The sequence below is a fragment of the Oncorhynchus keta genome, chromosome 35, assembly GCF_023373465.1.
Source record: "Oncorhynchus keta strain PuntledgeMale-10-30-2019 chromosome 35, Oket_V2, whole genome shotgun sequence".
In the NCBI taxonomy this organism is placed as follows: domain Eukaryota; kingdom Metazoa; phylum Chordata; class Actinopteri; order Salmoniformes; family Salmonidae; genus Oncorhynchus; species Oncorhynchus keta.
This window is the reverse complement of record NC_068455.1, coordinates 78,119,598-78,145,223: the sequence shown is the minus strand read 5'-3', so window position 1 is coordinate 78,145,223 and position 25,626 is coordinate 78,119,598. Positions and strand designations below refer to the sequence as shown.

Sequence of the window (25,626 nt, the reverse complement as noted above, 5' to 3'; positions counted from 1 at the left end):
GTGCCTTCCCGAAGCAACCTGCAGTCAATGGTCGAGTCTCCAGTCTGTCCTCGTTACTACGAGTGGATTTAAGTTTTTTCCTGTTTTGTTTTCTTCTTGATTTTTCCAGGATTATTACTTTTGTCATATACTGGAATAAAGACTCTGTTTTCGTTAAGTCGCTTTTGGGTCCTCATTCACCTGCATAACAGAGATTTACTGTCAGGGCCCAGGTCTGGCAGAATCTGTGCAGAAGATCTAGGTGTTGCTGTAGGCCCTCCTTGGTTGGGGACAGAAGCACCAGATCATCAGCAAACAGTAGACATTTGACTTCAGATTCTAGTAGGGTGAGGCCGGGTGCTGCAGACTGTTCTAGTGCCCTCGCCAATTCAATGATATATATGTTGAAGAGGGTGGGGCTTAAGCTGCATCCCTGTCTCACCCCACGACCCTGTGTGAAGAAATGTGTGTGTTCTTTGCCAATTTTAACCGCACACTTGTTGTTTGTGTACATGGATTTTATAATGTCGTATGTTTTACCCCCAACACCACTTTCCATCAGTTTGTATAGCAGACCCTCATGCCAATTTGAGTCGAAAGCTTTTTTGAAATCAACAAAGCATGAGAGACTTTGACTTTGTTTTGGTTTGTTTGTTTGTCAATTAGTGTATGCAGGGTGAATACGTGGTCTGTCACACGGTAATTTGGTAAAAAGCCAATTTGACAATTGCTCAGTACATTGTTTTCGCTGAGGAAGTGTACAAATCTGCTGTTAATGATAATGCAGAGGATTTTCCCAAGGTTGCTGTTGAAGCATATCCCACGGTAGTTTTTGGGGTCAAATTTCTCTCTCTTTTTCTTTCTTTCTCTCTCTCTCTCATCCCCCTCTCTCCATCCTTCCTCATCCCTCTCTCTCTCCTTCCTTCCTCGTCCCTCTCTCTCCTTCCTCGTCCCTCTCTCCATCATTCCTCATCCCTCTCTCTCTCCATCCTTCCTCATCTCTCTCCATCCTTCCTTCCTCATCCCTCTCTCTCCTTCCTCATCCCTCTCTCTCCGTCCTTCCTCATCCCTCTCTCTCTGTCCTTCCTCATCCCTCTCTCTCTGTCCTTCCTCATCCCTCTCTCTCCTTCCTTCCTCATCCCTCTCTCTCTCCTTCCTCATCCCTCTCTCTGTCATTCCTCATCTCTCTCTCTCCATCCTTCCTCATCTCTCCCTCTCTGAGGAAGGAGAGAGAGATGGAGAGAAAGGGATGAAAGGAGAGAGAGATGAGGAAGGAGAGAGAGGGATGAGGAAGGAAGGAGAGAGAGAGGGATGAGGAAGGAAGGATGGAGAGAGATGAGGAAGGATGGAGAGAGAGATGGAGAGAAAGGGGTCAGCTAGTGAGGATGAGGAGGAGGAGTGAGAGCAAAGGAGAGGATATGAAAACGTGATAAGAGAAAGAAGGTAAGAGAAAACACAGACGAGAGAGAGAAGCTGGATGTGCAACAACAATAAAAACACAGTGCTTTATGTGTGATGGTTTCTACCATTTTGTGACGTTTTCTTCCAAGAGGCCACTGGGCTGCCAGCTCCAGCTGTAGGTCTGTGTGTTGTGTCTCAGTGGGCTCAGCAGGCTGCGTTCGCTAGCTCTCTGAATCTGTTTAATTACTCCTCTCATCACAGCCTCATCAGACCTCCAACCCTCTGCAACACTCTCTCTTTAATCTCCGTCTTAACATCTCTTTTTCTTTCCACTCTCTTTTTCTCCATCTCTCCCTTTCTTTTTCCCGGGTCTTTTACCCGGGTCTTTTCCCTGGGTCTTTTTCCCAGGTCTTTTTCCTGGGTCTTTTTCCCAGGTCTTTTATCTGGGTCTTTTATCTGGGTCTTTTCCCCAGGTCTTTTATCTGGGTCTTTTATCTGGGTCTTTTTCCCGGGTCTTTTATCTGGGTCTTTTTCCAGGGTCTTTTTCCCGGGTATTTTTCCTGGGTCTTTTTCCCGGGTCTTTTTCCTGGGTCTTTTCCCAGGTCTTTTACCCGGGTCTTTTTCCCAGGTCTTTTATCTGGGTCTTTTTCCCAGGTCTTTTTCCCAGGTCTTTTATCTGGGTCTTTTTCCCGGGTCTTTTTCCCGGGTCTTTTTCCCAGGTCTTTTACCCAGGTCTTTTTCCCAGGTCTTTTTCCCGGGTCTTTTTCCCGGGTCTTTTTCCCGGGTCTTTTTCCCAGGTCTTTTACCCAGGTCTTTTTCCCAGGTCTTTTTCCCGGGTCTTTTACCCAGGTCTTTTATCTGGATCTTTTTCCCGGGTCTTTTTCCCAGGTCTTTTTCCCAGGTCTTTTTCCCGGGTCTTTTACCCAGGTCTTTTATCTAGGTCTTTTATCTGGGTCTTTTTCTTTTTCCGGGTCTTTTAACCAGGTCTTTTATCTTTTTCCCAGGTCTTTTCCCGGGTCTTTTCCCTTTTATCTGGTCTTTTTCCCGGGTCTTTTTCCCAGGTCTTTTTCCCGGGTCTTTTTCCCGGGTCTTTTACCCAGGTCTTTTATTTAGGTCTTTTATCTGGGTCTTTTTCCCGGGTCTTTTAACCAGGTCTTTTATCTGGGTCTTTTTCCCGGGTCTTTTCCCAGGTCTTTTCCCAGGTCTTTTTCCCAGGTCTTTTCCCAGGTCTTTTCCCAGGTCTTTTCCCAGGTCTTTTCCCAGGTCTTTTCCCAGGTCTTTTCCCAGGTCTTTTCCCTGGGTTGTGGGTGCATCTTTCTATCCTCTTTCTTTCCTCCATCACTGACATGATCATATCTCTCTTCCTGCTTTTCTATTGCATCTCTTTTTTTCTTTCTCAACACTTCTATCCCCCTTTGTTTCACTGCCTTATATTTGACCTCTGTAGTATCTACAGTAGCTTCACTTTTGTGTTTTTCACACTTTCTTCATTTCCATTAAGCCTGTCCCACCAAGCCACAGAGCACCACAGGCTGTCATCCCTGTGTCTCTAGCCCAGAAAGCATCATCCTGGGGGGCTAGCATCGCTGCCTTGACTAATGGCTGAGATCAGTCACGCCTCATTTCTTCCTTCCTTCCTTCCTTCCTTCCTTCCTTCCTTCCTTCCTTCCTTCCATCGCTCCTTCAGTCTACTACCAAGGATGAGAAATAATAACACAATCAAAGCTGGATGGAGGGATAGAAGGTTGGAGTGAGGGATAGAGGGAGGAGAGGGATGGAGTGAGGGGTGGAGGGATGGAGAGGGATGGAGTGAGGGATAGAGGGAGGAGAGGGATGGAGTGAGGTATAGAGGGGAGGAGGGGATGGAGTGAGGGATAGAGGGAGGAGAGGGATGGAGTGAGGGATAGAGGGAGGAGAGGATGGAGAGGGATGAGGGAGGAGGGGATGGAGTGAGGGATAGAGGGAGGAGGGATGGAGTGAGGGATAGAGGGGAGGAGAGGGATGGAGAGGGGTGGAGGGAGGAGAGGGATGGAGTGAGGGATAGAGGGAGGAGAGGGATGGATTGGGGATAGAGGGAGGAGAGGGATGGAGAGGGATAGAGGGAGGAGGGATGGAGTGAGGGATAGAGGGAGGAGAGGGATGGAGTGAGGGATAGAGGGAGGAGAGGGATGGAGAGGGATAGAGGGAGGAGAGGGATGGAGTGAGGGATAGAGGGAGGAGAGGGATGGAGGAGGGGTGGATGGAGAGGGATGGAGTGAGGGATAGAGGGAGGAGGGGATGGATTGAGGGATAGAGGGAGGAGAGGATGGATTGAGGGATAGAGGGAGGAGAGGGATGGAGTGAGGGATAGAGGGAGGAGAGGGATGGAGTGAGGGATAGAGGGAGGAGAGGGATGGAGTGAGGGATAGAGGGAGGAGAGGGATGGAGTGAGGGATAGAGGGAGGAGAGGGATGGAGTGAGGGATAGAGGGAGGAGAGGGATGGAGTGAGGGATAGAGGGAGGAGAGGGATGGAGTGAGGGATAGAGGGAGGAGAGGGATGGAGTGAGGGATAGAGGGAGGAGAGGGATGGAGTGAGGGGTGGAGGGATGGAGTGATGCAGTGAGGGATGGAGTGAGGGGTGAATGAGAGACAAAAAATGAGAGACAGAGAGATTATCTACCTCACTTGCTTTGGCAATGTTAACACATGTTTCCAATGCGAATAAAGCCCCTTGAATTGAATTGAATTGATAGACAGAGAGACAAAGACAGAGAGAGAGAGAGAGAGAGAGAGATACACAGAGAGATACACAGAGATATACACAGAGAGATGCACAGAGAGATACAGAGAGAGAGAGATACACAGAGAGAGAAAGAGTGAGAGAGAGCTACACAGAGAGAGAGCTACACAGAGAGATGGACAGAGAGAGAGAGAGAGAGAGAGAGAGAGAGAGAGAGAGAGAGAGAGAGAGAGAGAAAGAGAGACAGGGTGTCGTCAGGTAGGGGAAGGAAAGATAGATGTTTCAGGACAGGTCAATCTCCTTTCCACCTCCCTCTCTCTGTCTTTTTCCTTCTCTCTTCTTCATGTTCTATCTATGCTGGTTTCAGCTTTGTGTTTCAAGCAGTGTTTTCATCACTAATTAACTTTATTACTGAAATCCCGATCCGACTCGAACCCGGGTCCAATGACTGTCAACCCAACAGCTTAGCCCTTAGATCAGAACCTCTTGACAAGGTCACTAGGTGTTGGGTTAAAGATGCTACAGTACTGTGTTGGACCAAAAGTCTTGCTTTTATATTTACTCTCTCTCTCTCTCTCTCTCTCTCTCTCTCTCTCTCTCTCTCTCTCTCTCTCTCTCTCTCTCTCTCTCTCTCTCTCTCTCTCTGTCTCTCTCTCTCTCTCTCTCTCTCTCTCTCTCTCTCTCTCTCTCTCTCTCTCTCTCTCTCTCTCTCTCTTTCTGCAGGTGTGTTCTAAAACACAGAAGGATCATGTCACGCCTACATCTCCACCTCTCCTCCCTCCGTTCCTCCTCTCTCTCCTCTGTCCTTCTCCTAGTCTTCCTCTCCTCCATGCTCCTCCTGTCCCTCCCCAGCCCGGCCGTGGCCGGTTCCACTCCTCTATCAGAGGGGGGTAACGTAAAGGCTAACTGCACGGCTACAGGAGACCCCTGTCAGGAAGGGGTGGTACTGCCCGTCTGGAACCCACAGAACCCCTCTGTAGGAGACAAGGTGACCATAGCTTCAAATCTGTTGTTGTTTTTGTTGTGGTTGTTGGCCAGGGGGTGATTTGGGCCGGGATTCAATCCAATCACGCATTGTAGAGCACTGTGACGGTAACATATGTGGACCTTGTAATGTCAAGCACGCAGTGACCTGGATTGAATCCCAGCCTTGTTTGTATTTTGTCTGTTTGCTGTGTTATTGTTGTGAAATGAAGTGCGTGTTCCGTCACGTGTTTCTATTCTAATCTAATCAGGGGTTGACACTAACAGACTAGCAGATTAACTGAACAGGTGGAATCTGTTTTGTTGTTGCCTGTACGGGCAGGTGAACTTTTGTCCCTAAAAACACCTGTTAATTCACATTGACTCCAGTGGTCAATTTGTTTATGTACATTATCGACTCACAACAAAAGAAACCAAGCCAAGTCATCACACAGTCCTCCCTAAATTCTCTTTTCCCTCCGGCTTTGTCTCACTCAGTCAATTTCCACCAAACGCTCCCTCTATACGCACTCGTGCTGCGTACACATTGCCCATTAAAACGTATCTAACTGATGGGATACACTAACACAACTGGAGAAGAGCTACCTTCCTTGCCAAATCATGACAGCTTTATCACAAATTCTATATGGACTGTTTGATTGAAGTATGGAAATAAGGGTTGGAACTCTCTTTGTTATTGGCAAGCTGGAACTCCCTCCCACGTCAACCTGCTGATTAGAAGATCCTGTGTAGAGTGTATTTTCAACCAGTAACTATCAGGAAGTAACACGGATACAATTTTGGCACATTTTTACAGTGTTAGTTTTATCAGCTGCTGTACAATATGATACATAACACAATGTTGACTGCGCTGGCTCTTTTAACTGTGTGTCTCAACTCATACTATTAAAGATTCACTATGCAGAAATCGCTCCACCATTTCCTGGTTGGATCTTTTAAAAATATATAGTTCAGCCTAATTTCAGTTTATGTGACAAAACAAGGGAGTTTTTAGTGCAGAGAATCATTGTACCATCGACACCGTTGTGAAATGTATTTTATTTTCAGCTGTTTGTACAAAACCGAGAGTAAAAGACGAAAAAACAAAACTTTAAGAACCGGGGAAGCATAGAAATAGCGCACATAGAACAGATCTACCACTTCTTAGAGTTGCTTTCTATGAGAATAACGGATCTATAACTCTTATTTCTACGTGAATTTGATCGGGTTGCCAAACAATTACATATTTTGCGGCTCTAAATAAATGACACCCCTTTTAAAAACGGGAGTAAAATGTGAACAGTGATAGTAAATTGTGAACAGTGATAGTAAAATGTGAACAGAGATAGTAAAATGTGAACAGTGATAGTAAATTGTGAACAGTGATAATAAAATGTGAACAGAGATAGTAAAATGTGGACAGTGATAGTAAAATGTGAACAGTGATAGTAACATGTGAACAGAGATAGTAAAATGTGAACAGAGATAGTAAAATGTGGACAGTGATAGTAACATGTGAACAGTGATAGTAAAATGTGAACAGTGATAGTAAAATGTGAACAGTGATAGTAACATGTGAACAGTGATAGTAAAATGTGAACAGTAACAGTGATAGTAAAATGTGAACAGAGATAGTAAAATGTGAACAGTGATAGTAAAATGTGGACAGAGATAGTAAAATGTGAACAGTGATAGTAAAATGTGAACAGTGATAGTAACATGTGAACAGTGATAGTAAAATGTGAACAGTAACAGTGATAGTAAAATGTGAACAGTGACAGTAAAATGTGAACAGTGATAGTAAAATGTGAACAGTGATAGTAACATGTGAACAGTGATAGTAAAATGTGAACAGTGATAGTAAAATGTGAACAGTGATAGTAAAATGTGAACAGTGATAGTAACATGTGAACAGTGATAGTAACATGTGAACAGAGATAGTAAAATGTGGACAGAGATAGTAAAATGTGAACAGTGATAGTAAAATGTGAACAGTGATAGTAAAATGTGAACAGTGATAGTAAAATGTGGACAGTGATAGTAAAATGTGAACAGAGATAGTAACATGTGAACAGTGATAGTAAAATGTGGACAGTGATAGTAAAATGTGAACAGAGATAGTAACATGTGAACAGTGATAGTAACATGTGAACAGTGATAGTAACATGTGAACAGAGATAGTAACATGTGAACAGTGATAGTAAAATGTGGACAGAGATAGTAAAATGTGAACAGAGATAGTAAAATGTGAACAGAGATAGTAAAATGTGAACAGAGATAGTAAAATGTGGACAGTGATAGTAAAATGTGAACAGTGATAGTAAAATGTGGACAGTGATAGTAAAATGTGAACAGAGATAGTAAAATGTGGACAGAGATAGTAAAATGTGGACAGTGATAGTAAAATGTGGACAGTGATAGTAACATGTGGACAGTGATAGTAAAATGTGAACAGAGATAGTAAAATGTGGACAGAGATAGTAAAATGTGAACAGAGATAGTAAAATGTGGACAGAGATAGTAAAATGTGAACAGTGATAGTAAAATGTGAACAGAGATAGTACAATGTGGACAGAGATAGTAAAATGTGAACAGAGATAGTAAAATGTGAACAGAGATAGTAAAATGTGAACAGAGATAGTAAAATGTGGACAGTGATAGTAAAATGTGAACAGTGATAGTAAAATGTGGACAGAGATAGTAAAATGTGGACAGAGATAGTAAAATGTGAACAGTGATAGTAACATGTGAACAGTGATAGTAAAATGTGAACAGTGATAGTAAAATGTGAACAGTGATAGTAACATGTGAACAGTGATAGTAAAATGTGAACAGTAACAGTGATAGTAAAATGTGAACAGTGACAGTAAAATGTGAACAGTGATAGTAAAATGTGAACAGTGATAGTAACATGTGAACAGTGATAGTAAAATGTGAACAGTGATAGTAAAATGTGAACAGTGATAGTAAAATGTGAACAGTGATAGTAACATGTGAACAGTGATAGTAACATGTGAACAGAGATAGTAAAATGTGGACAGAGATAGTAAAATGTGAACAGTGATAGTAAAATGTGAACAGTGATAGTAACATGTGAACAGTGATAGTAAAATGTGAACAGTGATAGTAAAATGTGGACAGTGATAGTAAAATGTGAACAGTGATAGTAAAATGTGAACAGAGATAGTAAAATGTGAACAGTAACAGAGATAGTAACATGTGAACAGTGATAGTAACATGTGAACAGTGATAGTAACATGTGAACAGAGATAGTAACATGTGAACAGTGATAGTAAAATGTGGACAGAGATAGTAACATGTGAACAGAGATAGTAAAATGTGAACAGAGATAGTAAAATGTGAACAGAGATAGTAAAATGTGGACAGTGATAGTAAAATGTGAACAGTGATAGTAAAATGTGGACAGTGATAGTAAAATGTGAACAGTGATAGTAAAATGTGGACAGTGATAGTAAAATGTGAACAGAGATAGTAAAATGTGGACAGAGATAGTAAAATGTGAACAGAGATAGTAAAATGTGGACAGTGATAGTAAAATGTGGACAGTGATAGTAACATGTGGACAGTGATAGTAAAATGTGAACAGAGATAGTAAAATGTGGACAGAGATAGTAAAATGTGAACAGAGATAGTAAAATGTGGACAGTGATAGTAAAATGTGAACAGTGATAGTAACATGTGAACAGAGATAGTAAAATGTGGACAGTGATAGTAACATGTGAACAGTGATAGTAAAATGTGAACAGTGATAGTAAAATGTGAACAGTGATAGTAACATGTGAACAGTGATAGTAAAATGTGAACAGTAACAGTGATAGTAAAATGTGAACAGTGACAGTAAAATGTGAACAGTGATAGTAAAATGTGAACAGTGATAGTAACATGTGAACAGTGATAGTAAAATGTGAACAGTGATAGTAAAATGTGAACAGTGATAGTAAAATGTGAACAGTGATAGTAAAATGTGAACAGTGATAGTAACATGTGAACAGTGATAGTAAAATGTGAACAGTGATAGTAAAATGTGAACAGTGATAGTAAAATGTGAACAGTGATAGTAACATGTGAACAGTGATAGTAACATGTGAACAGAGATAGTAAAATGTGGACAGAGATAGTAAAATGTGAACAGTGATAGTAAAATGTGAACAGTGATAGTAAAATGTGAACAGTGATAGTAAAATGTGGACAGTGATAGTAAAATGTGAACAGAGATAGTAACATGTGAACAGTGATAGTAAAATGTGGACAGTGATAGTAAAATGTGAACAGAGATAGTAACATGTGAACAGTGATAGTAACATGTGAACAGTGATAGTAAAATGTGAACAGAGATAGTAACATGTGAACAGTGATAGTAAAATGTGGACAGAGATAGTAAAATGTGAACAGAGATAGTAAAATGTGAACAGAGATAGTAAAATGTGAACAGAGATAGTAAAATGTGGACAGTGATAGTAAAATGTGAACAGTGATAGTAAAATGTGGACAGTGATAGTAAAATGTGAACAGTGATAGTAAAATGTGGACAGTGATAGTAAAATGTGAACAGAGATAGTAAAATGTGGACAGAGACAGTAAAATGTGGACAGTGATAGTAAAATGTGGACAGTGATAGTAACATGTGGACAGTGATAGTAAAATGTGAACAGAGATAGTAAAATGTGGACAGAGATAGTAAAATGTGAACAGAGATAGTAAAATGTGGACAGAGATAGTAAAATGTGAACAGTGATAGTAAAATGTGAACAGAGATAGTAAAATGTGGACAGAGATAGTAAAATGTGAACAGTGATAGTAACATGTGAACAGTGATAGTAAAATGTGAACAGTGATAGTAAAATGTGAACAGTGATAGTAACATGTGAACAGTGATAGTAAAATGTGAACAGTAACAGTGATAGTAAAATGTGAACAGTGATAGTAAAATGTGAACAGTGATAGTAAAATGTGAACAGTGATAGTAAAATGTGAACAGTGATAGTAAAATGTGAACAGTGATAGTAAAATGTGAACAGTGATAGTAAAATGTGAACAGTGATAGTAACATGTGAACAGTGATAGTAACATGTGAACAGAGATAGTAAAATGTGGACAGAGATAGTAAAATGTGAACAGTGATAGTAAAATGTGAACAGTGATAGTAAAATGTGAACAGTGATAGTAAAATGTGAACAGTGATAGTAAAATGTGGACAGTGATAGTAAAATGTGAACAGAGATAGTAACATGTGAACAGTGATAGTAAAATGTGGACAGTGATAGTAAAATGTGAACAGAGATAGTAACATGTGAACAGTGATAGTAACATGTGAACAGTGATAGTAACATGTGAACAGAGATAGTAACATGTGAACAGTGATAGTAAAATGTGGACAGAGATAGTAACATGTGAACAGAGATAGTAAAATGTGAACAGAGATAGTAAAATGTGAACAGAGATAGTAAAATGTGGACAGTGATAGTAAAATGTGAACAACAGTGATAGTAAAATGTGGACAGTGATAGTAAAATGTGAACAGAGATAGTAAAATGTGGACAGTGATAGTAAAATGTGGACAGTGATAGTAACATGTGGACAGTGATAGTAAAATGTGAACAGAGATAGTAAAATGACAGAGATAGTAAAATGTGGACAGAGATAGTAACATGTGAACAGAGATAGTAAAATGTGGACAGAGATAGTAAAATGTGAACAGTGATAGTAAAATGTGAACAGTGATAGTAACATGTGAACAGTGATAGTAAAATGTGAACAGTGATAGTAAAATGTGGACAGTGATAGTAAAATGTGAACAGTGATAGTAAAATGTGAACAGAGATAGTAAAATGTGAACAGTAACAGAGATAGTAACATGTGAACAGTGATAGTAAAATGTGAACAGAGATAGTAAAATGTGAACAGAGATAGTAAAATGTGAACAGTAACAGAGATAGTAACGTGTGAACAGTGATAGTAAAATGTGAACAGAGATAGTAACATGTGAACAGTGAACAGTGATAGTAACATGTGAACAGTGAACAGTGATAGTAAAATGTGGACAGTGATAGTAACATGTGGACAGTGATAGTAAAATGTGAACAGAGATAGTAAAATGTGAACAGAGATAGTAACATGTGAACAGTGAACAGTGATAGTAACATGTGAACAGTGAACAGTGATAGTAAAATGTGAACAGTGATAGTAACATGTGAACAGTGAACAGTGATAGTAACATGTGAACAGTGAACAGTGATAGTAAAATGTGGACAATGATAGTAACATGTGGACAGTGATAGTAAAATGTGAACAGAGATAGTAAAATGTGAACAGAGATAGTAACATGTGAACAGTGAACAGTGATAGTAAAATGTGAACAGTGATAGTAACATGTGAACAGTGATAGTAACATGTGAACAGTGATAGTAAAATGTGAACAGTGATAGTAAAATGTGAACAGAGATAGTAACATGTGGACAGAGATAGTAAAATGTGGACAGAGATAGTCAAATGTGAACAGAGATAGTAAAATGTGAACAGAGATAGTAAAATGTGAACAGAGATAGTAAAATGTGAACAGAGATAGGAAAATGTGAACAGTGATAGTAACATGTGAACAGAGATAGTAACATGTGAACAGAGATAGTAACATGTGAACAGTGATAGTAACATGTGAACAGAGATAGTAACATGTGAACAGAGATAGTAACATGTGAACAGTGATAGTAACATGTGAACAGAGATAGTAAAATGTGAACAGAGAGTAAAATGTGAACAGAGATAGTAAAATGTGAACAGAGATAGTAAAATGTGAACAGAGATAGTAAAATGTGAACAGTGATAGTAACATGTGAACAGAGATAGTAACATGTGAACAGAGATAGTAACATGTGAACAGTGATAGTAACATGTGGACAGTGATAGTAACATGTGAACAGAGATAGTAACATGTGAACAGTGATAGTAACATGTGAACAGAGATAGTAAAATGTGAACAGAGATAGTAACATGTGAACAGTGAACAGTGAACAGAGATAGTAACATGTGAACAGAGATAGTAAAATGTGAACAGAGATAGTAACATGTGAACAGAGATAGTAAAATGAACAGTGATATTGATGAGAAAGACGTATCTGTTTCGGTAGCCGAGTCTCAAACGGCACTAAACAGTCCTTCGTTTTAGCAAATCACTTCACAACTCCAGTAAAACATACTTTTTTTTTCAGTTTAGACAGAAAAGAGACCTAAACACTTGATTTTAGTTGTCCAGTGTGCTAACTGGCTCTAATGTGCGAGGTAGCCAGTGTGTTTATAGTTTCAGAAATGTATAATGAGAAAGAGGCTTGTGGAAAAGGCAACTCCCTCGCGAACGTCTCATCATTAAAGGGATAGTTAACAAAAAAATGCAATGTGATCTTTTTTCATTTTTTTTCATTAGGCTAGGAGTGTGTACAAACAATACACATACTTTTTAAATGAACCGTTCTGTCTAAGTAAAGAAACTTCCTTACCAAAATAGCATGCAAATCGTGTAAACAAAATATTAGAATGTTTTCAAACAGTAAGTGTTAAAAATGTACACTAATGTACACTAATGTGAACCATTTGAACCATTTGTGAGTGTAACAGAGCATTTTATTTTTTGGACAAGTGACCATGACCTTTGGGCAAGTGACTATGACCTTTGGGCAAGTGACTATGACCTTTGGGCAAGTGACTCTGACCTTTGGGCAAGTGACTCTGACCTTTGGGCAAGTGACTATGACCTTTGGGCAAGTGACTCTGACCTTTGGGCAAGTGACTCTGACCTTTGGGCAAGTGACCATGACCTTTGGGCAAGTGACTATGACCTTTGGGCAAGTGACTATGACCTTTGGGCAAGTTGCTCTGACCTTTGGGCAAGTGACTCTGACCTTTGGGCAAGTGACTATGACCTTTGGGCAAGTTGCTCTGACCTTTCGGCAAGTGACTATGACCTTTGGGCAAATTGCTCTGACCTTTCGGCAAGTGACTATGACCTTTGGGCAAGTGACTATGACCTTTGGGCAAGTGACTCTGACCTTTGGGCAAGTGACTATGACCTTTGGGCAAGTGACTATGACCTTTGGGCAAGTGACTCTGACCTTTGGGCAAGTGACTATGACCTTTGGGCAAGTTGCTCTGACCTTTGGGCAAGTGACTCTGACCTTTGGGCAAGTGACTATGACCTTTGGGCAAGTTGCTCTGACCTTTGGGCAAGTGACTATGACCTTTGGGCAAGTGACTCTGACCTTTGGGCAAGTGACTATGACGTGTTTGAGAGCTCAATGTCAACCCTTCTTTAATCTAATCCAGGTAGCGCGGGCCATTGTCTACTTTGTAGCGATGATCTACATGTTCCTGGGGATGTCCATCATAGCTGATAGATTCATGTCTTCTATAGAGGTGAGAATTCAATTTTCTATTCTGCTTTGAGAACACACACACCTGCACGTTTTTACATTTTGAGTCATTTAGCAGATGCTCTTATCCAGAGCGACTTACACTCGTGCGAGCAGACATTATCGTTCTTTCTTTGGGAATCGAACCCACAACCCTGGCGTTGCAAGTGCCGTGCTCTACTAACTGAGCCACAATACAGTTGATTGAGCCACTCAATCAACTGTATTTTACTCTACTGTATTTTACTCTACTGTATTCTACTCTACTGTATTCTAATCTACTGTATTCTATTCTACTGTATTCTATTCTATTACACTCTACTGTATTCTATTATATTACACTCTACTGTATTCTATTATATTACACTCTACTGTATTCTACGCTATTACACTCTACTGTATTCTATTATATTACACTCTACTGTATTCTACTATATTACACTCTACTGTATTCTACGCTATTACACTCTACTGTATTCTATTATATTACACTCTACTGTATTCTATTCTATTACACTCTACTGTATTCTATTCTACTGTATTCTATTCTATTACACTCTACTGTATTCTATTATATTACACTCTACTGTATTCTATTCTATTACACACTACTGTATTCTATTCTACTGTATTCTATTCTATTACACTCTACTGTATTCTATTATATTACACTCTACTGTATTCTATTATATTACACTCTACTGTATTCTATTATATTACACTCTACTGTATTCTATTCTACTGTATTCTATTCTATTACACTCTACTGTATTCTCCTCTACTGTATTGTAATAGGCTCTACTGTATTCTACTCTACTGTATTGTAATAGGCTCTACTGTATTCTATAATATAATAAATACAGTAGTGTAGAGTAGAATATAAGACAGTACAGTTGAATACAGTAGAATAGATTACAGAAGAGTAGAGTAGAATACAGTAGAGTGTAATAGAATATAGTACAGTATAATATAATACAGTAGAGTAGAATAAAGTAGGGTAGCCTAGTGGTTAGAGCATTGGACTAGTAACCGGAAGGTTGCAAATTCAATCCCCCGAGCTGACAAGGTACAATTCTGTCGTTCTGCCCCTGAACAGGCAGTTAACCCACTGTTCCTAGGCCGTCATTGAAAATAATTATTTGTTCTTAAGTGACTTGCCTAGTTAAATAAAGTTATACTCTACACTACTGTATTATAATATACTCTACTGTATTATATTCGAATCTACTGTATTATATTCTACTCTACTCTACTGTTTTATATTCTACTCTACTCTACTGTATTTATTATATTATACTCTACACTACTGTATTATATTATATTCTACTCTACTGTACTATATTCTACTCTACTGTATTATATTATACTCTACTGTATTGTATTCTACTCAACACTACTGTATTATATTCTACTCTACTGTATTATATTCTACTCTACTGTATTATATTCTACTCTACTGTACTATATTCTACTCTACTGTATTATATTATACTCTACTGTATTATATTCTACTCAACAGTACTGTATTATATTCTACTCTACTGTATTATATTCTACTCTACTGTATTATATTCTACACTACTGTATTTATTATATTATACTCTACACTACTGTATTATATTATACTCTACTGTATTATATTATTCTCTACTGTATTATATTATACTCTACTGTATTATATTCTATTCTTCTCTACTCTACTATATTCTACTCTACTCTACTATAGTCTACTCTACTGGACTGTATTATATTATACTCTACTGTATTATATTCTATTCTTCTCTACTCTACTATATTCTACTCTACTCTACTATAGTCTACTCTACTGGACTGTATTATACTCTACACTACTGTATTATATTATCTTCTACTGTATTATATTATTCTCTATTGTATTCTATTATATTCTACTATATTATATTCTACTCTACTATATTCTACTCTACTCTACTTATTCTACTTTACTCTACTGTATTATACTCTGCTCTACTGTATTATACTCTGCTCTACTGTATTCTACTCTACTGTATTATACTCTGCTCTACTGTATTCTACTCTACTGTATTATACTCTGCTCTACTGTATTATACTCTACTGTATTCTACCCTACTGTATTATACTCTGCTCTACTGTATTATACTCTACTCTACTGTATTCTATTCTACTCTACTGTATTCTACTCTACTGTATTATACTCTGCTCTACAGTATTATACTCTACTGTATTCTACTCTACCCTACTGTATTTTATTCTACTCTACTTTACTGTATTATATTCTACTCTACTCTACTGTATTCTATTCTACTCTAATGTATTGTATTCTACTCTGCTCTACTGTATTCTATTCTATTCTACTCTGCTGTATTCTACTCTACTCTACTGTATTCTATTCTACTCTACTGTATTTTATTCTACTCTACTGTATTCTATTCTACTCTACTCTGCTGTATTCTACTCTACTCTACCATATTCTACTCTGTTCTGTTGTATTCTCCTCTCCTCCAGGTGATAACCTCTCAGGAGAAGGAGATCACCATAAAGAAGTGGAACGGGGAGACAACCACAGCTACAGTGAGGATCTGGAATGAGACCGTGTCTAACCTCACTCTCATGGCTCTGGGATCATCTGCTCCTGAGATACTGCTCTCTGTTATAGAGGTACACATTCTCATGGCTCTGGGGTCATCTGCTCCTGAGATACTGCTCTCTGTTATAGAGGTACACATTCTCATGGCTCTGGGGTCATCTGCTCCTGAGATACTGCTCTCTGTTATAGAGGTACACATTCTCATGGCTCTGGGGTCATCTGCTCCTGAGATACTGCTCTCTGTTATAGAGGTACACATTCTCATGGCTCTGGGGTCATCTGCTCCTGAGATACTGCTCTCTGTTATAGAGGTACACATTCTCATGGCTCTGGGGTCATCTGCTCCTGAGATACTGCTCTCTGTTATAGAGGTACACATTCTCATGGCTCTGGGGTCATCTGCTCCTGAGATACTGCTCTCTGTTATAGAGGTACACACTCTCATGGCTCTGGGGTCATCTGCTCCTGAGATACTGCTCTCTGTTATAGAGGTACACACTCTCATGGCTCTGGGGTCATCTGCTCCTGAGATACTGCTCTCTGTTATAGAGGTACACATTCTCATGGCTCTGGGGTCATCTGCTCCTGAGATACTGCTCTCTGTTATAGAGGTACATATTCTCATGGCTCTGGGGTCATCTGCTCCTGAGATACTGCTCTCTGTTATAGAGGTACATATTCTCATGGCTCTGGGGTCATCTGCTCCTGAGATACTGCTCTCTGTTATAGAGGTACATATTCTCATGGCTCTGGGGTCATCTGCTCCTGAGATACTGCTCTCTGTTATAGAGGTACACACTCTCATGGCTCTGGGGTCACTGCTCCTGAGATACTGCTCTCTGTTATAGAGGTACATATTCTCATGGCTCTGGGGTCATCTGCTCCTGAGATACTGCTCTCTGTTATAGAGGTACACACTCTCATGGCTCTGGGATCATCTGCTCCTGAGATACTGCTCTCTGTTATAGAGGTACATATTCTCATGGCTCTGGGATCATCTGCTCCTGAGATACTGCTCTCTGTTATAGAGGTACACACTCTCATGGCTCTGGGGTCATCTGCTCCTGAGATACTGCTCTCTGTTATAGAGGTACACATTCTCATGGCTCTGGGGTCATCTGCTCCTGAGATACTGCTCTCTGTTATAGAGGTACACATTCTCATGGCTCTGGGGTCATCTGCTCCTGAGATACTGCTCTCTGTTATAGAGGTACACATTCTCATGGCTCTGGGGTCATCTGCTCCTGAGATACTGCTCTCTGTTATAGAGGTACACACTCTCATGGCTCTGGGGTCATCTGCTCCTGAGATACTGCTCTCTGTTATAGAGGTACACATTCTCATGGCTCTGGGGTCATCTGCTCCTGAGATACTGCTCTCTGTTATAGAGGTACACATTCTCATGGCTCTGGGGTCATCTGCTCCTGAGATACTGCTCTCTGTTATAGAGGTACACACTCTCATGGCTCTGGGGTAATCCGCTCCTGAGATACTGCTCTCTGTTATAGAGGTACACGTTCTTGAGGAAGTTCTCAAACCCCAAGTTGAAACTGTTGTACTTGGTAGCATGTGGAAGTTTTAATTTGATTCAGAAGAGACAACGACATTCTCCCAGGTTCGATACGGTCTCATGTTTTCTTCTTGTCCACCAGGTGTGTGGCCACGGCTTCGAGGCTGGTTCTCTGGGTCCCTCCACCATTGTGGGCAGTGCTGCTTTTAACATGTTCATCATCATCGCCCTGTGTGTCTATGTGGTTCCTGACGGAGAGACCAGGAAGATTAAACATCTCCGTGTGTTTTTCGTGACGGCGGCGTGGAGTGTGTTTGCATACATCTGGCTGTATCTTATCCTGTGTGTGTTCTCTCCTGGAGAGGTGGAGGTCTGGGAGGCCGTGGTCACCTTTCTGTTCTTCCCCCTGTGAGTACTACACACACACACACACACACACACACACACACACACACACACACACACACACACACACACACACACACACACACACACACACACACACACACACACACACACACACACACACACACACACTCCTCACACCCCCCTCTCCCTCCGCTCTCCCAGCTGCGTGGTCCAGGCGTGGGTGGCCGATCGACGATTGCTCTTCTACAAGTACGTCCGCAAGCGTTACCGTGCCGACAAGCACAGAGGCATCATCGTTGAGACGGAGGTAGGGATGGACGGAGGGATGGGTGGAGGAGGAGGAGGAGGAGGAGGAGGAGGGATGGGTGGGTTCACTAAGATGGACATGATGGAGCTGGACGGACAGGTGGTGGAGGGATGGAGGGATGGAGGGATGCTGGAGGACGGAGGACAAGAAGGGAGGAGGGATCTGGAGGACGTGGCCAGGAGAGACATGGCGAGGACCCTGAAGGAGCTGAAAGCCAGACACCCTGACAGAGACACAGAGCAGCTTATAGAGATGGCCAACTACCAGGTACACAGCTTATAAAGGCTTCATAGAGCATTCATAAGCACTTCATAAGCACTGCCATGGTGCTACACAAGTCATGTATCAGAATACTGTACTGTGTTCATCTTCAAATGTAAAGACATTACTGACAGTGGTGATAATGTAGCGTTCATAAAGTCTTCATGTGCATGACATAGAGAGTTCATAAAGTCTTCATGTGCATGACATAGAGAGTTCATAAAGTCTTCATATGCATGACATAGAGAGTTCATAAAGTCTTCATATGCATGACATAGAGAGTTCATAAAGTCTTCATGTGCATGACATAGAGAGTTCATAAAGTCTTCATATATGCATGACATAGAGAGTTCATAAAGTCTTCATATGCATGACATAGAGAGTTCATAAAGTCTTCATATGCATGACATAGGGAGTTCATAAATTCTTCATATGCATGACATAGAGAGTTCATAAAGTCTTCATATGCATGACATAGAGAGTTCATAAAGTCTTCATATGCATGACATAGAGAGTTCATAAAGTCTTCATATGCATGACGTAGAGAGTTAATAAAGTCTTCATATACATGACATAGAGAGTTCATAAAGTCTTCATATGCATGACATAGAGAGTTCATAAAGTCTTCATATACATGCCATAGAGAGTTCATGAAGTCTTCATATACATGACATAGAGAGTTCATAAAGTCTTCATATGCATGACATAGAGAGTTCATAAAGTCTTCATATACATGACATAGAGAGTTCATAAAGTCTTCATATGCATGACATAGAGAGTTCATAAAGTCTTCATATACATGACATAGAGAGTTCATAAAGTCTTCATATGCATGACATAGAGAGTTCATAAAGTCTTCATATACATGCCATAGAGAGTTCATAAAGTCTTCATATGCATGCCATAGAGAGTTCATGAAGTCTTCATATACATGCCATAGAGAGTTCATAGTATAACAGCTGGTGTAATCTCACTGTCCTGTCAGGTGTTGGTCCAGCAACAGAAGAGCCGAGCGTTCTACCGTATCCAGGCAACCAGGATGATGATCGGAGCAGGCAACATCCTGAAGAAGCATGCTGCTGACCAGGCTAGGAAGGTACAGGCTGTCCACTGCGCCTTTTCCCAAAACAATGTTTCACAAACCTTTTTTTCTCTGATTTGTTTTTGTCCTCATATCTGAATGGTGGCTAGAATTTTGAACTTAAACCCAAATTGTAATGAATTAACTTATCAATGGAATATACTCAAAGGCAGCAGCATGTCACTCATCGATCAAACTCTCTACATCCCTTCTGCTCCAGGTGGTGAGCAGCCAGGAGCCCCAGCTGCAGGAAGACGACCCCCACACGACCCGGATGGAGTTTCAACCCTCCCACTACCAGTGCTTCGAGAACTGTGGCTCACTCAAACTGACCGTGGCCCGACATGGAGGAGACCCTGGAGCTTCTGTTAAGGTAAGGTGAGGAGGTGGAGGAGAAGAGGGAGCGAGGAGGAGAGTAGGGGGGAGGAGAAAGAAGGAGAGGATGCTTGATGACATCTCTTTTCTCTCTATTTCTGACTCTTTCTACCCTTCTCTCTCTCCCACTTCCATCTCCCCCTCTCCTTCCCCCCTTTCTTCCTTCCTCCTTCCCTCCCCCTACTTCTCTCCCTCTCCTCTCCCACTTCCATCTCCCCCTCTCCTTCCCCCCCTTTCTTCCTCCCTCCTTCCCTCCCCCTACTTCTCTCCCTCTCCTCTCCCCTTCCCTCTCCCCCCCCTCTCCTCCCCTTCCCTCTCCTCCTCCTCCTCTCTCCCCCCTCCTCCTCCTCCTCCTCCTCTCCCCCTACCTCCCCCTCTCCTCCCCTCTCTTCCTCCTCCTCCTCCTCTCCCCCACCTCTCCCCCCACCTCTCCTCCCCCTCTCCTCCTCCTCCTCCTCCTCCTCTCCCCCTTCCTTCCCCCTCTCCTTCCCCCCTTTCTTCCTTCCTCCTTCCCTCCCCTACTTCTCTCCCTCTCCTCTCCCCTTCCCTCTCCCCCCTCCTCCCCTCCCTCCCTCCTTCCTCTCCCATCCTCCTCCTCCTCCTCTCCCCCTTCCTTGCCCCTCCCCCCTTTCTTCCTCCCTCCTTCCCTCCCCCCACTCCTCTCCTCTCCTCTCCCCTTCCTCCTCTCCTCTCCTCCCCCTTCCCTTCCCCCTCTCCTCCCCTTCCCTCTCATCCTCCTCCTCTCCCCCTTCCTTCCCCCTCTCCTCCCCTCTCTTCTTCCTCCTCCTCCTCCTCCTCTCCCCCTTCCTTGCCCCCCTTTCTTCCTCCCTCCTTCCCTCCCCCTACTCCTCTCCTCTCCTCTCCTCTCCTCTCCTCTCCTCTCCTCTCCTCTCCTCTCCTCTCCTCTCCTCTCCCTCTCCCCCTCTCCTCTCCCTTCCCTCTCCCCCTCTCCTCTCCCCTTCCCTCCCCCCCCTCTCCTCCCCTTCCCTTTCCTCCCTCCTCCTCTCCCCTCCTCCTCCTCCTCTCCTCCCTTCCTTCCCCCTCTCCTCCCCTCTCTTCTTCCTCCTCCTCCTCCTCCTCTCCCCCCCACCTCTCCCCCCACCTCTCCTCCCCCTCTCCTCCTCCTCCTCTCTCCCCTCCTCCTCCTTTCCCCCTTCCTTCCCCTTCTCCTTCAGGTGGACTACCGTACAGAAGACGGCACAGCCAACGCCGGTTCAGACTATGAATTCGCTGAAGGGACCCTCCTCTTCAAGCCGGGCGAGACCCTGAAAGAGATAACTGTGGGCATCATAGACGACGACATCTTCGAAGAGGATGAGCACTTCTATGTCCACCTCAGTAACCCTCGTGTGGTTGGCTACGACCCGTTGGAGACAAATTCTAACTCCTCCCCCAAGGCGGTTCTCGGTGACGGCCACACGGCGACGGTGACCATCTACGACGACGATCACGCGGGGATATTTTCGTTTGAGATCGACGCCCTGCGGGTGAGCGAGAGTGTTGGGGTCATGGAGGTCAAGGTTCAGAGGACGTCGGGGGCTCGGGGGCTGGTGGTGGTGCCTTACAGGACCGTAGACGGGACAGCCCGGGGTGGAGAGGATTTCGAAGAGGTGTCTGGGAATCTGGAGTTCCAGAACGACGAGACGATGTGAGTGACTGTTCCTTTTCCATGATCGTCTGCTTTTCTTTCAATTCTCAATTCTATCACTGTACAGTCAAAGAGTGATGAATGACAGCGCTGTGTGTCAGTGTTTGACAGTCAGTATGTGTGTGTACGTGCATTACCAGCTGATACCAGACATGCTGTGGGACGACAAGGGCACAAGGTGTGTGTGGGTGTCTTTGATGCAGCATTTGCACGGCTGAAGTCAAAACGTCAGTTTATAGATTTCAAATAAGGGTTCAAAAAAGTGTACAAAATTTGCTCAGATGTTTCTGTTTGTGTGTGTGGGTATGTGTGTGTTATTTCAAGTGTGTGTGTGTGTGTTTGCTGGGATAAAAAAGTAGATATTGATGACTACATGAGGGTGTGAATTAGAGAGCAATATTGATTGATTTGAGCTGAGGATGAAAGGAAGCCAGGAAGAGAAAAAGGATGAACAGAAAGGAGAGACTTCTTTGTAGATACTGTTGTTGGTGGGAAAGGGGGGATGGAGGAGGAGGGAGGGAGGGGGAGGGAGGAGGGAGGGAGGGAAGGGAGGGAGGGAAGGAACCCTTCCTGGATTCCAGCTTACAGTATCTACATTCCCTCTCTCTACTTCCTCTCCACCTTCTATCCCACTCTCTCTCTACTTCCTCTCCCCCCTTCTACCCCCTCTCTACTTCTCTCCCCTTCTATCCCTCCCTCTCTCTACTTCCTCTCCCCTTCTATCCCCCCTCTCTCTCTTCCATCCCTCCCTCTCTCTACTTCCTCTCCCCCCTTCTACCCCCTCTACTTCCTCTCCCCCTTCTATCCCTCCCTCTCTCTACTTCCTCTCCCCCTTCTATCCCTCCCTCTCTCTACTTCCTCTCCCCTTCTACCCCCCTCTCTCTACTTCCTCTCCCCTTCTATCCTCCCTCTCTCTACTTCCTCTCCCCTTCTATCCCCCTCTCTCTACTTCCTCTCCCCTTCTATCCCTCCCTCTCTCTACTTCCTCTCCCCTTCTACCCCCCCTCTCTCTACTTCCTCTCCCCCTTCTATCCCTCCCTCTCTCTACTTCCTCTCCCCTTCTATCCCACTCTCTCTCTACTCCTCTCCCCTTCTACCCCCCCCTCTCTCTACTTCCTCTCCCCCTTCTATCCCTCCCTCTCTCTACTTCCTCTCCCCCTTCTACCCCCCCTCTCTCTACTTCCTCTCCCCCTTCTATCCCTCCCTCTCTCTACTTCCTCTCCCCCTTCTATCCCTCCCTCTCTCTACTTCCTCTCCCCCTTCTATCCCCCCCTCTCTCTACTTCCTCTCCCCCTTCTATCCCTCCCTCTCTCTACTTCCTCTCCCCCTTCTATCCCACTCTCTCTCTACTTCCTCTCCCCCTTCTACCCCCCCTCTCTCTACTTCCTCTCCCCCTTCTATCCCTCCCTCTCTCTACTTCCTCTCCCCTTCTATCTCTCTCTCTCTTCTTCCTCTCCCCCTTCTATCCCACTCTCTCTCTACTTCCTCTCCCCCTTCTATCCCTCCCTCTCTCTACTTCCTCTCCCCCTTCTATCCCTCTCTCTCTCTACTTCCTCTCCCCCTTCTACCCCCCCTCTCTCTACTTCCTCTCCCCCTTCTATCCCCCTCTCTCTCTCTCTACTTCCTCTCCCCCTTCTCTCTCGCTCTACTTCCTCTCCCCCTTCTGTCCCCCTCTCTCTCTACTTCCTCTCCCCCTTCTATCCCTCTCTCTCTCTCTACCTCCTCTCCCCTTCTGTCCCCCTCTCTCTCTACTTCCTCTCCCCCTTCTATCCCTCTCTCTCTCTCTACCTCCTCTCCCCCTTCTATCCCTCTCTCTCTCTACCTCCTCTCCCCCTTCTATCCCTCTCTCTCTCTACTTCCTCTCCCCCTTCTATCCCTCTCTATCTCTCTACTTCCTCTCCCCCTTCTATCTCTCCCTCTCTCTACTTCCTCTCCCCCTTCTATCCCTCCCTCTCTCTACTTCCTCTCCCCTTCTATCCCTCTTTCTCTCTCTACTTCCTCCCCTTCTATCCCCTCTCTATTCCTCTCCCCTTCTCCCTCTTTCTCTACTTCCTCTCCCCTTCTATCCCTCTTTCTCTCTCTACTTCCTCTCCCCTTCTATCCCTCTTTCTCTCTCTACTTCCTCTCCCCTTCTATCCCTCTTTCTCTCTCTACTTCCTCTCCCCCTTCTATCCCCCTCTCTCTCTCTACTTCCTCTCCCCCTTCTCTCCCTCTCTCTCTACTTCCTCTCCCCCTTCTATCCCTCCCTCTCTCTACTTCCTCTCCCCCTTCTATCCCTCTCTCTCTCTACTTCCTCTCCCCGTTCTATCCCTCCCTCTCTCCTTCCTCTCCCCCTTCTATCCCCCTCTCTCTCTCTACTTCCTCTCCCCCTTCTCTCTCGCTCTACTTCCTCTCCCCCTTCTGTCCCCCTCTCTCTCTACTTCCTCTCCCCCTTCTATCCCTCTCTCTCTCTCTACCTCCTCTCCCCCTTCTGTCCCCCTCTCTCTCTACTTCCTCTCCCCTTCTATCCCTCTCTATCTCTCTACTTCCTCTCCCCTTCTATCTCTCTCTCTCTCTACTTCCTCTCCCCCTTCTATCTCTCCCTCTCTCTACTTCCTCTCCCCCTTCTATCCCTCTCTATCTCTCTACTTCCTCTCCCCCTTCTATCTCTCCCTCTCTCTACTTCCTCTCCCCCTTCTATCCCTCCCTCTCTCTACTTCCTCTCCCCCTTCTATCCCTCTTTCTCTCTCTACTTCCTCTCCCCCTTCTATCCCTCTTTCTCTCTCTACTTCCTCTCCCCCTTCTATCCCTCTTTCTCTCTCTACTTCCTCTCCCCCTTCTATCCCTCTTTCTCTCTCTACTTCCTCTCCCCCTTCTATCCCTCTTTCTCTCTCTACTTCCTCTCCCCCTTCTATCCCTCTTTCTCTCTCTACTTCCTCTCCCCCTTCTATCCCTCTTTCTCTCTCTACTTCCTCTCCCCCTTCTATCCCTCTTTCTCTCTCTACTTCCTCTCCCCCTTCTATCCCCCTCTCTCTCTCTACTTCCTCTCCCCCTTCTATCCCTCTCTCTCTACTTCCTCTCCCCCTTCTATCCCTCTCTCCCTCTCTCTACTTCCTCTCCCCCTTCTATCTCTCTCTCTCTCGCCTGTCTTTCTTTCTTTCTTTCTTTCTTTCTTTCTTTCTTTCTTTCTTTCTTTCTTTCTCTCTCTCTCTCTCTCTGTTATCTCTGCTCTTTCTTTCTCTGTCAGGGTTTGGTCCAAGGTGCTTCCTGTCTGAGATGAGGTTAATGGGGGAGAGGGAAGGTCAGGGAAGGGGAAAAAGGAGGTATGGGGGATGGAGGGAAGGAGGACTAGAGCTGAGATTGTGCCAGTCTCAGTGGAAATCTACAGAGCGGTAGGGCAGAACTGATAGACTCTGAGAGAGCGAGCGAGCGAGCAAGAGAGAGGGAGAGAGAGAGAGAGAGAGAGAGAGAGAGGAGAGAGAGAGAGAGGAGGAGAGAGAGAATGAGAGAGGAGAGAGAGAGAGAGGAGGAGAGAGACGAGGAGAGAGAGAGAGAGAGAGAGAGAGAGAGAGAGAGAGAGAGAGAGAGAGGAGAGAGAGGGAGGAGAAAGAGAAGGAGAGAGAAGGAGACAGGAGGAGAGAGAGAAGGAGAGAGGAGGAGAGAGAGGAGGAGAGAGAGAGAGAGGAGTAGAGGGAGAGAGAGAGAGAGAGAAAGAGAGAGAGGAGAGAGAGAGAGAGAGAGAGAGAGAGAGAGAGGAGGAGGAGAGAGAATAGGAGAGAGAGAGAGGAGGAGAGAGAGAGAGAGGAGGAGGAGAGAGAGGACAGGGAGAAGGAGAGAGAGGAGGAGAGAGAGAAGGAGAGAGAGGAGGAGGAGAGAGAGGAGGAGAGAGAGGAGAGAGAGGAGGAGTAGAGAGAGAGGAGAAGCAAGAGAAGGAGCGTGGTGAAAGGGAAAGGGAATCATGATAAATGAACATCCAGGAGTGGTGTGTGTGTGTGTGGGTGGGTGGGTGTGTTTGTGGGTGGGTGT

General features: G+C 43.7%; 1 protein-coding gene across 50 annotated transcripts in view; it reads left to right on the top strand.

Annotated features, from left to right (window-relative positions):
* LOC118381099 (sodium/calcium exchanger 1-like) overlaps positions 1–25,626 on the top strand; it is a 115,680-nt gene that overhangs the window by 33,582 nt on the left and 56,472 nt on the right. For all 50 annotated transcript variants that reach the window (XM_052497957.1, XM_052497953.1, XM_052497954.1 and 47 more), the window contains exons 2-9: positions 4,824–5,088; positions 13,398–13,487; positions 15,989–16,141; positions 17,723–17,988; positions 18,151–18,523; positions 19,503–19,613; positions 19,819–19,971; positions 21,149–21,621. In XM_052497957.1, coding sequence (XP_052353917.1) covers positions 4,849–5,088; positions 13,398–13,487; positions 15,989–16,141; positions 17,723–17,988; positions 18,151–18,523; positions 19,503–19,613; positions 19,819–19,971; positions 21,149–21,621 — 1,859 coding nt within the window. In that variant the 5' untranslated portion in view covers positions 4,824–4,848. The remainder of the gene's footprint in view (positions 1–4,823; positions 5,089–13,397; positions 13,488–15,988; positions 16,142–17,722; positions 17,989–18,150; positions 18,524–19,502; positions 19,614–19,818; positions 19,972–21,148; positions 21,622–25,626) is intronic.